This window comes from Eleutherodactylus coqui, chromosome 4, assembly GCF_035609145.1.
Source record: "Eleutherodactylus coqui strain aEleCoq1 chromosome 4, aEleCoq1.hap1, whole genome shotgun sequence".
Lineage (NCBI taxonomy): Eukaryota > Metazoa > Chordata > Amphibia > Anura > Eleutherodactylidae > Eleutherodactylus > Eleutherodactylus coqui.
In genome coordinates this window covers 108,422,444-108,437,425 of record NC_089840.1, presented here as the reverse complement: position 1 = coordinate 108,437,425, position 14,982 = coordinate 108,422,444, and the positions used below count along the sequence as shown (strand labels likewise).

Here is a 14,982-nt window from a genome sequence, read left to right as displayed (position 1 = left end):
TTTTTTCCACCCTAAATATTCATGGTATTTTGAAATGCCAGTCCCAGTATCATACCCCTACGTTTACTGCTAATACTAGAAATACACAATAAAGATTTCAGGTGAAAGACTCTTTAAAATCTCCTTGTGTCTGTAGAACTGACATGTAGCTCTCGGGAGTCAAAACATTTTATTTTTATTTTTTTGCCCACCAGAACTATAACGTTTCAAGGGCTGAAATTCACTGTTGATCACGTTGTTTACTCCGTGTCACCATTGCAAGGACCTTCAATACAGCAGCATTGATCTGAGCTTAGCAAACCCTAGAACATATGATTTGGGCGGTTGTGTTTAAAGCAGTTGTGCCAAGATGGAAAGTTGTCCCCACATTAATGAAGCAGTGGTCATGCATACATGCTGCTGCTCTGTTCATTTGAATGGGAGTGCCCAAAATTGCTTGCACTTGGTTAACGCCACCACTCCTATTGAATTGAACAGAGAGGCAGCGCACATGTGTGACCGCCACTCCATTCCTGTTGGGATCGTGAGGGTCCCTGCAGTCGGGCCTCCACAACTTTCTGATCAGCAGAGGATAACTTTCTGTTTTGGCATAGTGCAGTTAAGCTGTAAATGTAAACATATATAGATTGCAGTAAGTGAACAAAGCCGGCACAATTCTGACCTATTTTAGACATGCAATGTGGGGTTAGCTGAAAGGGTTGTGTGTTTATTTGCTTTGCGTCTCTAATTTTATTTTGTGCATATTAGAAAATGTGTTACATTAATCTATATTGCAAGCCATATCTGACCCCTGTGCATTTTTCATGCCGTCTTTCTCCCAATGGCCTCTGTGCATGTAAGTAACCTGTCAAGTGATGATGCCTGCTTGTTTTGTTTTGCATTTTAATGTTTGACTTTCAATGATTTTATTCCTAAACTTTCAACACCGTATAAAGCAACAAAAAAAATATTGTAGATTATACTCAGTACTGCAAATTTGTGTCCTTATCTTGTTTTGTGTTTCTTTAGCATTATACTTTGCTGCTAAGCATATCCATTCTCATATTCCTTAAGTGTTCAGTGTTGCCATTTGCTAATGAGCTAGAATTGAGTTTTTGTTTTCTCTTTCCACATCCTCGGTAGAATAAGTAATATTTAATAAGAAAAGATGAATGCAATATAGTGTATGTGCATGTTAGCAGCCCTCAGGAATTACATGCCAAAACTAGTAGAGAGGTCTAACTAGACTTGCATGCTCATAGAAAATTGCACATCTGTGTAATTTGCTATGTTTGGAGACGTTCACAGATTTCTTCATCTGTCTGTAAAGAATAGTGTAACATTAAGCACAACTTTAAGTCATGGACTCCATGGCTTAACCCAATGGACACCAGTGGTGCCACTGGGAGCCATTGGTGTCCATCCATCAGAGTCATAGCTTCCTTTTATAAATGTAAGCCACAATGCTGATGTGAACAGAGCCCAATACATTGTGACCTGGTTTTACGCCATTGAGGTATTCTTAATGGAAGAAAACGGCAGACACTTTTCAAGGTGACTAAGAATACGACCTTAGTATGGCACTCCATGAGTGCTGTATTATCAATTATATAGGCAATTTACTACACTAGTAAAGGCACATTAAAGAATGTATGTTGCCAAGCATGTGGCATGTTGAGATTTGACCTAAATGGTTCATCAGTGACAAAAGCAGACTTTATTCAACTGCTAAGCATATGTCATTCATATGTATTTTTTACTGACGGAATACGGACATGTTCAATTCAGTGGTGTATTTAGGCATGCGTTTTTTTGCGTGGGTGTAAAAAAAAAAAAGAAATTGCAACATATTTCGATCCAAATGACCGACTAAGTCTGTAGGAGTAAAAAAAAAAACTGTGAAAAATAGATGTTACATGCGTACGCACTGCATGTTTTTTTTTGGGGGGGGGGGGGGTTACTAAAGTTGTCAATAGAGAGTGGAAAAAAGTGACATCAATTGGACCTTCTTGCATTGTGGTATTTTTAGCATGCATTAAAAAACACAATAAATTCAAATGCAATACAGACATTAAAAAATGCGCATATACACATGCATTTCTCACCGACCGAAATTGCATACGCCTGTGTGAAAGAATGCTAACAAAGCGTACAGCAGAATCCTAGCTATGATTCTGTTTAACTTATGAGGGGAGGATAGCTTCTACCAGTCTCACCAGTGTACCCCCAGCAGCCGTCAGTCACGAGTGAGGGGAGTGTTATTTTAGTTTTTCTGTTATGCGTTTTTTTAATGCAGTTTTTAAAAGGTGTTTTCCCAAGTTGTGCATTTATGACATATGATTTAATGAATGATTGGAGGGATCCTGACATACAGAGCTCTAAATGAGAAGTACTTTGCCTCCCAGCAGATGACCTTAGCTTGTCTTTGGAGACACAAGTTCAGGCCATAGAATATAAGGAACCAACCATATGTCTCCTGAGAAAAGCCGAGCATGACTGTTGGGACCTCAAGTGTCACAGTAAACAGACAATTGTACATTTATGGCATGTCAAGGCTGTGAGCATCCAGCTACACAGTTCTTGGAGACTTATATAAGAAGGTGGTCTAACTGGCCAAGCACAAATCCCCATTGTATTGTGCTACATAGCATTAAGTATCCCTTTTAGCAATTAAGTATATTTAAAATGACAGCACTATTGTGGCATAACAGTATTCAATGTAGCCAGTGAATAAGCTTTATTTACTAGAACTGAAATACCCCTTAGCACTTGTTTTTAATGGGAATGCAAAGAAGTATACGTGACATTTCAAACAAATTGTACATGTTCTAGTTAGAGCAGTAACACTGCTTAGTCTTTCCAATCACAGCATTTTCTAGATTTCATGCACTACTAACTGCACAATGTAATTATAGCATATAGCAAGCGTATGGTAAGCACAAAGGCATTAATTTGTGTTTTGTAATGCATTAACCACCATTAGTAGTAGTAAAACTAAGGACGAGTTTCATTAAAGACAGTGGTGCTTGAAAACTGCCATAGTGTACAAGAAATGTGTCTGAAGGCCGCATTAGTTTTAATCACAAATTGTAATTAGATGTGGCCCTCAAATGTAGCCACAGGACTTAGTTGCTAGCTTCTCATATTATATAAAATAGTGAAATAATTACCTTTTGTCATATCTATTAATTACCTTTTTATGACAAGTGCCTCATCTGCCACCCTTCATAATTAACATCTAATGAAATCATGCTACCCATAAAAGTCTATGGATGGGGAGAAAGAAGCCGCTGCAAAGTGAGAGGCAGAAGCAGAGCCTTGAGCAGTAGTGTTGCTATGTATCTTTCTAACAAGTTTCCATCTTCTCCAGTGCTGGACTTACAGCTCTATTGCTCAGTACTGCTGTATGATGTCTTCCATGTTGCTGCTGCTGCCGCCTTTTGAGGGTGTGCTGCACAGAGTTGGCAGAGCAGTGTCCTCTTCTCTGTGTGCGCTATGTATGGTAGAGGCTATCAAGGCTAGTCTCCTGCTCCCTTCTCCCTCTCCATTGATGTATGGAGTCTCTCAATGAAGCTGAAAGCCGTATCCTATCTGGACATAGTTTGGGCACTTTTTCAAATTTAAATAATCGGTGCAGATGGGGGAGAAAAATGTTTTTTTCTGTAATAAGATATATTACAAAGTTTTTTTTGTTGTTGTTTTTTTAGAAAGTTGTTAAGCCTAGACTGCTGGAGTATTATTCAGTACTTAAAGGGGATCTCAGTGGACATACTATCAATGACCTATCCTCAGGTCATCAATAGTTGATCGTCCGGGATCCACTGCTGGGGACTCCGACTGATCAGCTGTGCGGACGCTTGCTGTCAGCTCTGCAATATCAAAGGTCGGAGTGAAAGCCTCTGCGCTAACTTCCATTAAGTGGCCCGTGCTTGTAAGTGCAGGTTCGGCTCTCACTGAAATCAATAGGAGCCGTGCCTGCAGTTACAAGTGCCAACCACTACATGGGAGGTCAGTGCGGAGGCTTCCACTCCGACCTCTGTTGTTGTGGCACTCACAACATGTGCCCACACAGCTGATTGGTCGGGGTCCTAAAAGGCGGACCCCGGCCGATCAACTATTGTTGATCTATCCTGTGGATAGGTCATCAATAGTATTTCCACGGAAACCCCTTTAATCCTGCCTTGCCTTGTGCATTATTGTCCATGAGAAAAAACAGACTTCACAAACTTTCGTAGGATTTGTTCACATTAGAGATCATGACCTGCTCTTTTTTTTTTTTTGTAAGATGTATAAAGCCTTGAAAATATAGGAAGATAATTAAAATGTTTAAAAAAAAATTGGATAGAATCCACTGATATTCTGCCTGTATTTTATACCCCATTCACATTCTTTGGAAAAAAATCCACACGCAATAATGAACATGATGCGAATGTCACAATCCTCAGTATGTTCATTATTGTCACACATGGGCCCCAAGGATTTACAAAGGAGCTTATCCACTTATGGATTTCCTGGCGCATCCACAATGGGAATCTGTTTTTTCTGATTATCTGAAAAATCTGTCTGACCATACCCATATATTCTTTGTGCAAACCTAATCTTAACCCCCTAGTGACCACTGATACACCTCTTTACAGCAGTCACTTACGGGCTTTCAACCTGCACATACATCTTTTTGAGGTGTTGGTTTGGCTGACACAGCCAGGCTCCTACTCTAACAGCTAGGAATGGAGAAACCTCAGATCCTGGCAGTTTAATCCCTAAATGTCACAATCCATGGCAACTGCAGCATGTAAGCAGATGACCGGGGAAGGGTGTTCCTCCTGTCACCCATCGGCACCCTGCAATTCGATTGCAAGGTACCTATGGGTTTCCATGGCAGCTGGAGGTCTGACAAAGGCCTCAGTGTTTGCCATGTAACTCACCTGTTGGACTCTGCCTCCAGCATAGTCCAATAAGCTGATGTCATAGACATTGTTGAGTGCACTACATAAGTAACGTGTGTAGCAATCAAACAATGGCGATGCACATTTAACTGTTTCTGCTTTAAAAGCTTTTTCTTTTACTAAAATAGTAAAAAAAAAAAAAAACTATATAAACTTGGTATTGCAATAATCATGCTGCAATAATCATGCTCAACAGTCCCTATCCCCGTTGGAGCTCCCATTAGTCTATAGACATCATGCTTTTTTCCCCCAAATCCAGTGCAAAGGCCTTGTATCACTATTCTAGTTCTCAAAAATTCAATTAACATTCTAAAAAGGAAGAGAAACCTGGACACAACGTGCATCGGGCAGCACAGGAACCCCCATCCGTGTGTTCAATCTGCACCGACCTGGCACATTGCACTTCCTATTCTTGTCTGTGACATCAATGGACATGCTGTCTTGGTCTGTGAAAATGTGTATTTCACGGACTGAAATTGCATATGGCCGTGTGAATGAGGCCTTCGGAGGGGGGAGATTTTTTTTCTTTTAAAATAAAAAATATATATATGTATATGTGTATATATATATATATATATATATATATATGTGTATATATATATATAGATATATATTATATATATTTTCCTTTTTATTGCTGTAAAAAGCAAACCATGGCGTTTTTAAAAATTGCAGCACGTTTAAAGGTATAGCAACTTCCCATGGGTGCCTCTTTTAGGTAAAACAAAAGGCAGTAAAAAACTAGCTGTGGAGAAAAAAGTCTCATAAAAACCACACTTACTAGTAAAAAAAATTGCTGTTTTTTTATATAATTTAAATCTGCAAATAATACCACAAAAGACTGTGCGAAGGAAGCCAGTAAAGATGGTCCATGGTGGGACTCGACTTTAGCGGCTTCGAAAGAAGGAACAGAATTTTCAGTTAATGTGACAAAGGCATCTTGTGTTGAAATGGTTCCAGCTAAATGACTGCTCATCTGATAGTATTTGTGACATTAAATTGTGTGGTGTACCTCTGTGGTGTATGTTCAGCAGCTGAGTGACATATATGATTGAAATGTCTTACACTTGTATTCACTTTTCCTCTGTAGTTTGTTTTCTTAAGCACCATACGTAGTTTATTTTATTGTAGAACAGTGTTTTATGTTGAAGAAAGTGAATATCCTCTGCAAATCTATATTTTGAGTTACATTTTAAAACCAGCTTTTTACAATACTTTATGGGCTACGTAAATAGATCTAAAAAATTCACTGTTCTACAAATAGCATGATTTTTTCTTTTGCAAGAATCAATGCATGTGAAAAAATTAAAATCTTCCACACGATGTAAAAGCATGTAACAATTAGTATCTGCTTGCTTTATACATTAGTTATTTGCAATGTATTTAGTTTCCATCACAATGAACCATGTTATCCTTTTAAAGGGAGTTTTTTTTTTTAAATAAAGCTGTTTAGCAATTGAAAGAAAAAACTTGAATTTACAATAGAGAACTTCTTTCTATTCTGATCAGTCTACCTGAATGTGGCTAGCAATATGAACAGTGGATGCTTTCATTCTGGTTACCATGGTTATGGCCAAAAATCGAGCTTCTCTAAAGGGGAAAAAAAAATTAAGTACAGTTTTTGTTGAAGTCTGTCCTCGTTACTTGTTTCTATGAAGCCTCTTTACATTGCAGTTTTGGTTGCTTCAAAGTCATCTTGTCAGAGAAGAGGACCAACATAGGATATAAGGGAATTAAAAATGTCACTTAAAAATCTGGTCTAGATCAGGGGTCTTTAAGAGGGTTCCCTATACTTAAAAGGGTATTCCAATCTCTGGAATCCTATTTCAATGTAAAATTGAAACATTGCATTCACCCATAAGATGTTTATTTCCAAAATACTCCATTCTCTGGGTTTTGTAGGTATTCGTTCCTATGTCCTTTGTTTACTGGTCACGACCACCTCTTTTAGGAAAAGAAATAGCAGAGGTGCCCAGTAATGGCTAACTCTTAGCCCGGACACCAACTACCTCTGTGCTCTTTCTTTCTATAAACAATGTGGTTGGTTTTGCAGGCTATAAACAACTAGAGGGTTGAGGAATCTCAGTATGTGGAGAACAGAACATTTTGGAAATAAACATCTTAGGGGTGAAGGCATTATTTTGTGATTTTGAACATATTGAAATAGGATTCAGGAAATGGGAATACCCCTTTAAAGAAAAAAAATACACTATGCAGGAATTGCATTTTTTTTTGTCAGCTCTTCTTCCAAAAATATTTGAATATAAAGCGATCAAAAAGTTGTACTTGCCCCAAAATGCTGCCAATAGACACTACAGCTCACCCCACAAAAAACAAGCCTCCATAAACTCAAAAATAATTGGTACCAGAATATGGCAAAAAGAAAAAAGCAAGTTAACTCCTTATTGACTGCTAATATAACTTTCTACAATGCCCACTAATGGACTTTAAACTTGTGCATATGCTTTTTTATAACATTGCAGGTTTAACCCGACACTTGTATCCTTTGCGTGAAAGAGCTGGGGCTTGGCTGTCTATTGGCAGCTGGGCTCTTGCTCTAAAAGCTAGGACTGGAGAAACCTTGGATCCCACCATTTAATCTTACATACTACAATTGCTATTGAGTATGGCATGAAAGTGAATCACAAGGAGATAGGGGCTTCCTCTGTCACCCATTGGCACTCCGCGATGCAATGTCAGTGTGCTTATGAGTTCACATGTCAGCCAGAGGCCTAAAGGCCCATTTACACGGAGCGATGATCGCTCAAACGACAGTTTGAGTGACAGCTTTGGGCGATCATTTTGCATAAACTATTAAGTAGCTACTCAGCTACTTAATAGCTTGTTAGCATGCAAATGAAGCCTTTCGCTGAATGCAGTTAATAGCCGGGGCTCTTGTCAGCTTTCAGCTCCTTTTGTTCTCTGACGGGAAACCATGCTATCTGTACTACCCACGGAGAACTCAGCGTGCGGTCCTGATAAGACGGCACACAAATTTTTAGGTTGACTTGAATTTAACGATCTGCTAGCAGTGCACAATGGCTGTGCGTTTAGCCGCAACGATTATCGCTCAAACAATCCCTTTTTAGTGATTTTTGAGCGATCATCGCTCCGTGTAAATGGGCCTTTAGACAGGCCTCTGTGTCTGCCATGCAACTCAGCCTACTAGACACTGCCTCTGGCAAGACTGATGGCTTTCAGCATGGTGTGGTGCACTACATAAGTAATACAGTGTACTATGCTAGTGATTAAACAATCACATCTTCATTTTCCCCTGAGATATTGAAAAAATGTTTTTTTAAAAAGTGTTTAAAAATGCGCACACATGCCTGCAACAAAACAAGCCTCATACGGCAATTTTGATGAAAGAAAAAAAAATACTTCAAGGTCTTGACACCTGTAAGAAAAACCAAAGATTGGCAGGTCCTTAAATCGTTAATTTACGAATCTACTTTATGAGATTTGTAAAGCTAGGGCATATGCTATTGTGGTTCTGTTATTTAGGAGTTCTAAATGTCTGTTGGTTGTAGCCATATAAACTAGAATGAACACATCAGCTGTTTTTATCGGTGGCTCCATTCTGAGATCTAAGAATTGGTGTCCAACAGGAGAGAGAAGTTTTACAAGAAAGTGTTTTATTTTATTTACTAAACTGCTTTATTTACAACACCATGAATTATAATAAAGTATGGTTTAGTTTAAAAAAGTATACATTTGTATCCAAGTGCCCCAAATGGATGGAAGACTTAAAGGGTTATTCCAGTCCTTCTTACCTTCTTTTAGACAGTTGTGGCTCAAAGCAAAATAATACTAGATAATGCTATGTTGAAATACTTTTCCTGCTGCTTTCAGTGATGAATGTGGCTGCATAATGAGAGACCAATTGTAGTTGTCTGCACACCATATTGTTAATGAAGGAAGAAAAAGATGCTCATTAGCACTATGAAGAGAAATGCATAAATACTGAAAATTGTAAATGTAACATTCTAGTTCTCTAACCTCGGTCTTTTGTTTATAGTCTGCCAACATAAAGGGGTATTCAGTTTCTTGATATGTTTTCAGGTTTTCACCCACCAACTGCTGGGATTCCTACAGTCATCAGAATGAGGGTCCCGAAGTTTCCCAGAGGTCTGACGACATGCTTTGCTTCTGCATACTGTAATATACATATGAAGAAGACAGGTTGGATGTCGGACCTCTTTTTCTGTATAGTGTTAGAAACATGTGTCGGACCTTGCCCAACGTGGGAGTTATGCAGGGAAATCTCCATATCGGACGAGGTCCAACGCTGGATTGGAAAGGGTTAATGGCGTCATTTTGGGGTACATATGGTGTAGAACTTGTATTAATATTTTTGGGGGGAGTGGAGGGGTTGATGAAAAAATTGTGCAAATTTTTCGGCTTTCACTTTTCACAACACAGAGAATAAATGTCATAACATTCTTCTCTGGGTCAATATGACTCCGGCGATACCAAGTTTTATACAGACTGAGCTCTGAGGGCTTATTTTTTTTCCTATGGCCAAGATTAACAAAACCTGCAATTCTGGTGCGTGTTTATTTATTTATTTTTTTTACAGCATTCGATATAAATATGTTAAATTAACACTGCGGGTCAGTGTAATTTATGTTGGTGCTGAATTTATAGTTTTGGGAGGGTTTTGCAACTCGTTAACTCCCCCCCCCCCCCCCCCCCCCTTTTTTATCATCACATTGAAATACCCCTTACATTGGTACGTCAGTGCTATGTGAAGGCTTTTTTGTTGTTTTTTTTTCTTCCCAGATAGTGTTTGATGATCCATATACATTTTTGATCACTTTCTAATCAATGCAAAATTAGTCCTGCATAGGCCACCATGGACCGCAGACATGTGATTGTGAGGTTTGTGAGTGACAGAGGGAATCCCTTTCCTTTGCCAGCCTTTTACAATGCTGTGGTCACATTGACTGTTGCATGTAAAAGGGTTAAATGTCTCAGATCGGTAGTTTATTTATTCCCTGCCTTTAGAGCTGGAGCCTGACGGTCATTAGACAGCTGAGCCCTCGCTCTCCTGACACAGGAGAGCCATGCCAGGCTTCTAATGCAGTGCCATGAAAAAGAGTAGGCATCAGAATAAGGCACATTAACCACTATAAAGACATATTGGGAGTTATTAAGGGGTTAGGCTCTCAGCTGTCCCAGGTTGAAAATTTGAAAAACCATCAGATAACCGAAATACCCCTATTACGTACTGATCAGGTTTGCCAAAACTGCTCTAGGTCTACATGAAACCACTGACAGGTTTAAAAACCTATTTTACAGTCAGTTTTTCTGTTACCTTATTCCACTTCCATCAGTTGCTTGGCATTCTGTATTATATATGGACTTAAAGCCAAGAGAGCTGCAGGAAAAGCAAAAGGTTTACAAGGTTCCCCATTAAAGCGGTCACGGAGGATTAGAGCAATGTTACACTGGTCCCCTTTGAAGATGTTGACTGAGATATTGATTAATGGTTAATTAATGGTCTTCTTATTTTACTCTTAGTCTTTGATCAACTAGATTTGGTCACTTATGAAGAGGTGGTCAAACTACCAGCGTTCAAAAGGAAAACACTAGTCCTTCTAGGTAACTTATTTTTGTGTGTGTGTGTGTGTGTGTGTGTGTGTATTTAATGTATGTGTGTGTGTGTATTTAATGTATGTGTGTGTGTGTATTTAATGTATATGTGTGTGTGTGTGTATTTAATGTATGTGTGTGTGTGTGTGTGTGTGTGTATTTAATGTATGTGTGTGTGTGTGTGTGTGTATTTAATGTATGTGTGTGTGTGTGTGTGTGTGTATTTAATGTGTGTGTGTGTGTGTGTGTGTATTTAATGTGTGTGTGTGTGTGTGTGTGTGTATTTAATGTATGTGTGTGTGTGTGTGTATCTAATGTATGTGTGTGTGTGTGTGTGTGTGTGTGTGTGTGTGTGTGTGTGTATCTAAATTTATTTTATTATCCCTTCATAGGTGCACATGGTGTTGGCAGACGACACATAAAGAACACATTAATTACTAAACATCCCGACAGATTTGCTTACCCTATCCCACGTAAGTAAAGTCATTAACAGTTTGGGAAAGCCATGAATTTGGTCAGTATATACTTCTTTTTTTACTATTGCATTGATGGAATATTTCAATTCAATGAGCAAAGGGAATTTCTATCTTGACTGTGTGACTGGTTTATACAGTATCTGGGCAGAATAATATGCTGTAATATGTTTACAATATAAAAGATATTCGCACTATATAATTTACATAGTTCTATACAGAATTCGGAAGGGTTTATACTGAAGCCCTGTAAAGTCTTGACTATTAAAGAATGCATAGCAAAGTGCTCAATACTATTTTGTGCTCCATATTTCAGACACAACCAGACCTCCAAAGAAAGATGAAGAAAACGGAAAAAATTACTTCTTTGTATCCCATGACCAAATGATGCAAGATATTTCCAACAATGAATATCTGGAATATGGCAGCCATGAGGATGCTATGTATGGGACAAAACTGGAAACAATACGAAAGATCCATGAACAGGGACTTATTGCAATACTTGATGTAGAACCTCAGGTAATAACACTGAATTACTGTAAAAAAACACACATGGCAAGACTTTCGAAAAAGTACAAAAGTTTTACCTGCATTTATCTTTTCATCAACTTTTCATGTTGTCAGTCTGTTAGGGCGCATTCAGACTGGTGTATTTCCTATCTGTGTGCTGTCAGTGTATTTCATGGATCACACGCGGACCTAATATAGCCCATGAAGCTACTCATATATGCATGTTTTCACCCGGACCGAAAGTCCGTATGGGGAAAAAAATTGTCTGATGTTGTTGAATTTATATATGCGAGACTTAAAGAGGTTGTCTACTCTTGGGAACTTTTCTGTTATATGACAGCAAGTGTTCAGTCCCTCTGCAGTGCCACCACAGGAGAAGGGAAGAATTGCACAGTGCTCATTTAAATCAATAGATGTTCCGGGTCCCCTACAGTGACATATTATCTATTACCCCAGAATTCCTTACCGGGGCATTTGAAAAGGGAAGTTTTCTAAATCGCATAACCTCTTTAATTTTCAAATGGGAGGTACTTTGTCTGCACATCTGAAGTTAAGGCTTCAACACAACAGTTACAAACAGGTTTCTTGGCTCACCTAAGCCATAGTTTTGTCAATTCCCTCAGGTTAACTTGCCATTCTCATGATAGAGGAGACTTGATAGCACTGCTGTTTTGCGTCCGATCACCATATCTAATGAGGAGAGCGATTGTTTTGCTCTGAAGATTTATTTTGGATATATATGTGTTTTGTAGAATTTTTACAATAATGGAGTATTTTGATATACAAGAGAAAATGTAATAATTGATAAGTATGCATTACCTTCCTTTCAGACTGTCTAGAATCTACTTTAAAAATGAGTAGCAATTTCAATCATAAAATTCTTTAGCAGGCAAACTTCTGGATTAAAATCAGGATTTTCAGTGTCAAGGTTTAGACCAGAATAGAAGTTCTGAAATGTTCTTGTTTATTGGGACCAACTCTTGATATTTCAATGATACAGATGCTCCCATCTTATTCTACAAATACTAAGGTCTCCTTTATATTTCTAGGCTCTAAAAGTCCTGAGAACAGCTGAATTTGCTCCTTTTGTTGTCTTCATTGCTGCACCTACTATTACCCCAAGCATCAGTGAGGTAGGTTTAATTTACTATGATGCTATTTACATTAAATCAACCTATAGAGGATTAATGCAAAGTATCCTGGTACAATTTGTTTTGCTGATATTTCTAGAATCATTTTAACCCCTTAACGAAACGGGACGTAAATTTTCTTCCTGTCCTTCAGGGTTTGTATGAAGGGGGATCGGCAGCTGATCCCGCTCCATACTATGTGGGTGCCAGCTGATTCTCACAGCTGACACCCGCCAGCTACAGCCGCAATCAGCTTTAAAGCTGATCGCGGCTGTTAACGCTGCAAATGCCACTGTCATTTCTGACAGCTCTATTTAAATCACCTGATCGTTTTTGTGATTTTTAAATCCCTTGGTCTGGTTGTCTGAAATGCCTCCACCCTGTGATATTATACTGTATGAGCGATCATGGGAGGGGGGACTTGAACTTTTAGATTTTTTTTTTTAATTCAAAAAATTTATTTAAAAGACCCTTTTCCCAAACTTATGTTTTCTGTTTAGATTTTTAATTATATTTGGTATCGCTGCATTAAAAGCCCATATTAAAAGCCCATTCTATCAAAGTAATATATTTATCCCTCACGGTGAACGTCGTTCGGAAAAAAATACACAACACCAGAATTGCACTTCTTTGGTCACCCTGCCTCCAAGAAAAAAAATGTAATAAAGTCGTATGCACTCCATAATGGTACCTGCAGAAAGCTATAGGTCGTCACGCAACAAACTAGCCATCACACCTCTATGTCAAGCCCCCCACCCCCAAAAGATGTCAGAATTTTGTTTTCTTTCTATATCACGCAGACGTTTTTTTTAAAGTTTTTGGGTTCATTACATGGTAAATAGTACCATTGAAAACAAGCCCTCAGACAACTCTGTCGATGGATAAATGAAAGAACTATGATTTTTTTGAAAGTGAGGAGCAAAAATCGAAAACCAAAAAATGAGAAAAAGTGCCGCGTCCTTAAGGGGTTAAAAAATCAGTGTTATTTGCTAACAAGACATGTACATTTTGCCAGATCAGTATTAATGAAATGCATGTGTGGTTTTTTTGTTGAGTTCCCTCATTTTTTCTGCGTTCAGTCTGTATGTGCCCCGTATTGCTTCTAGTATTTATGTGGAATGCATCAATAGGCTTTAACCTGAAATCTACTAGGAGTTCCCATTTCATTAAAAAAACTTTACGGGATTCAGTTGCATATGTTTGATGGAAGCACCAGGAAAATGTTTCTACCATATATTGTTAAACAAATCAAAAACAAGATGTGAGTAGAGTCTTAGTATGGTATGTGACCAGCTTATGTTATTTTTTTGAAGTTTTAAAGGAACACTGAACCTAAAAATAGAAGGTAAATGTGAACACGCGGTTTATCAATCTGCAGAACAGTCATGTAGAAATCCTGCAGAAAAGACGTTAAAGGGGTTGTTTCACTTCTAGGTGTTTTGCCACAGGAAGTGGACAGCTCCGTACATTGGCACGGGTTGGTACTGCAGTCTCTGAGTCCCAATCAGTTCAATAGGGTTCTGCCTACAGTACCAACCCAGACCACTACACAATGTACAGAGGGGTCTGCTCCCTGCAGCAAAACAGCCAGAAATGGAGCAATTTCTTGAATTTCCTGCTAATTTGTTCCACCTTCTGTTGAGAGAGGCTGAGGAGGTAAGGGTAAGCAGTCATTTTGTCTTACTAGAGACATGGCAGAGGAGGAAGCCGCCTGCCCCTGGTTAAGTATGCACACATTCTAAGTGGGAGGAGGGAAAATAAGTGGATGCCAGCTTCCTCCAGAACAGACTGGTTCATCTAATGCTAATCTAATATGTATGCGGGTCTTTACGGCGAGATAACGGACACTCAGAGGGGGCAGGACATCACTTTTAAATGTATTGTAAGACAGATTAGGAGCAAAGGAGATTAAGGGCGCCTTCGCACTGGCGAGAAAAGCGTGCGAGACTTGTTTGTTGCAAGGTGCTCAAATATGAAACCCATTCTTTTGAATCAGTTCATTCACATTTGCAATGTTTTCCTGCATGGCACCGTGATACGATGCTATGCAGGAAGCTCATCACAGTTTGTCCACTCTTCTTGTAAGACCGCGATGAAGGAAAACCCCCGCAGGGATGCAAAGCTATTTTAATGTGAAAACGCCTCACATCCAGGGGTTTTCAGAAGGATTACGAGAGCGATATTGGGCCGTGAATCAGAAATGCTGAAATGTTTTTTTTATTATTTTGTATGTTGAGTGTTCCTTTATCCCCTTGCTGTCACCATTTTGCTCATGCTCATATATATGTCGTGACGGATGAACGTTTAATATGTCTTCTATATAATGACAGCTGGCACTGTGTGGCATGC

At 38.8% G+C, this 14,982-nt stretch overlaps 1 protein-coding gene across 4 annotated transcripts in view; it reads left to right on the top strand.

The window, feature by feature from the left end:
* CASK (calcium/calmodulin dependent serine protein kinase) overlaps positions 1–14,982 on the top strand; it is a 268,122-nt gene that overhangs the window by 240,547 nt on the left and 12,593 nt on the right. For all 4 annotated transcript variants that reach the window (XM_066599973.1, XM_066599972.1, XM_066599971.1 and 1 more), the window contains 4 exons: positions 10,449–10,529; positions 10,913–10,993; positions 11,310–11,512; positions 12,553–12,636. In XM_066599973.1, the coding sequence (XP_066456070.1) occupies positions 10,449–10,529; positions 10,913–10,993; positions 11,310–11,512; positions 12,553–12,636 (449 nt within the window). The remainder of the gene's footprint in view (positions 1–10,448; positions 10,530–10,912; positions 10,994–11,309; positions 11,513–12,552; positions 12,637–14,982) is intronic.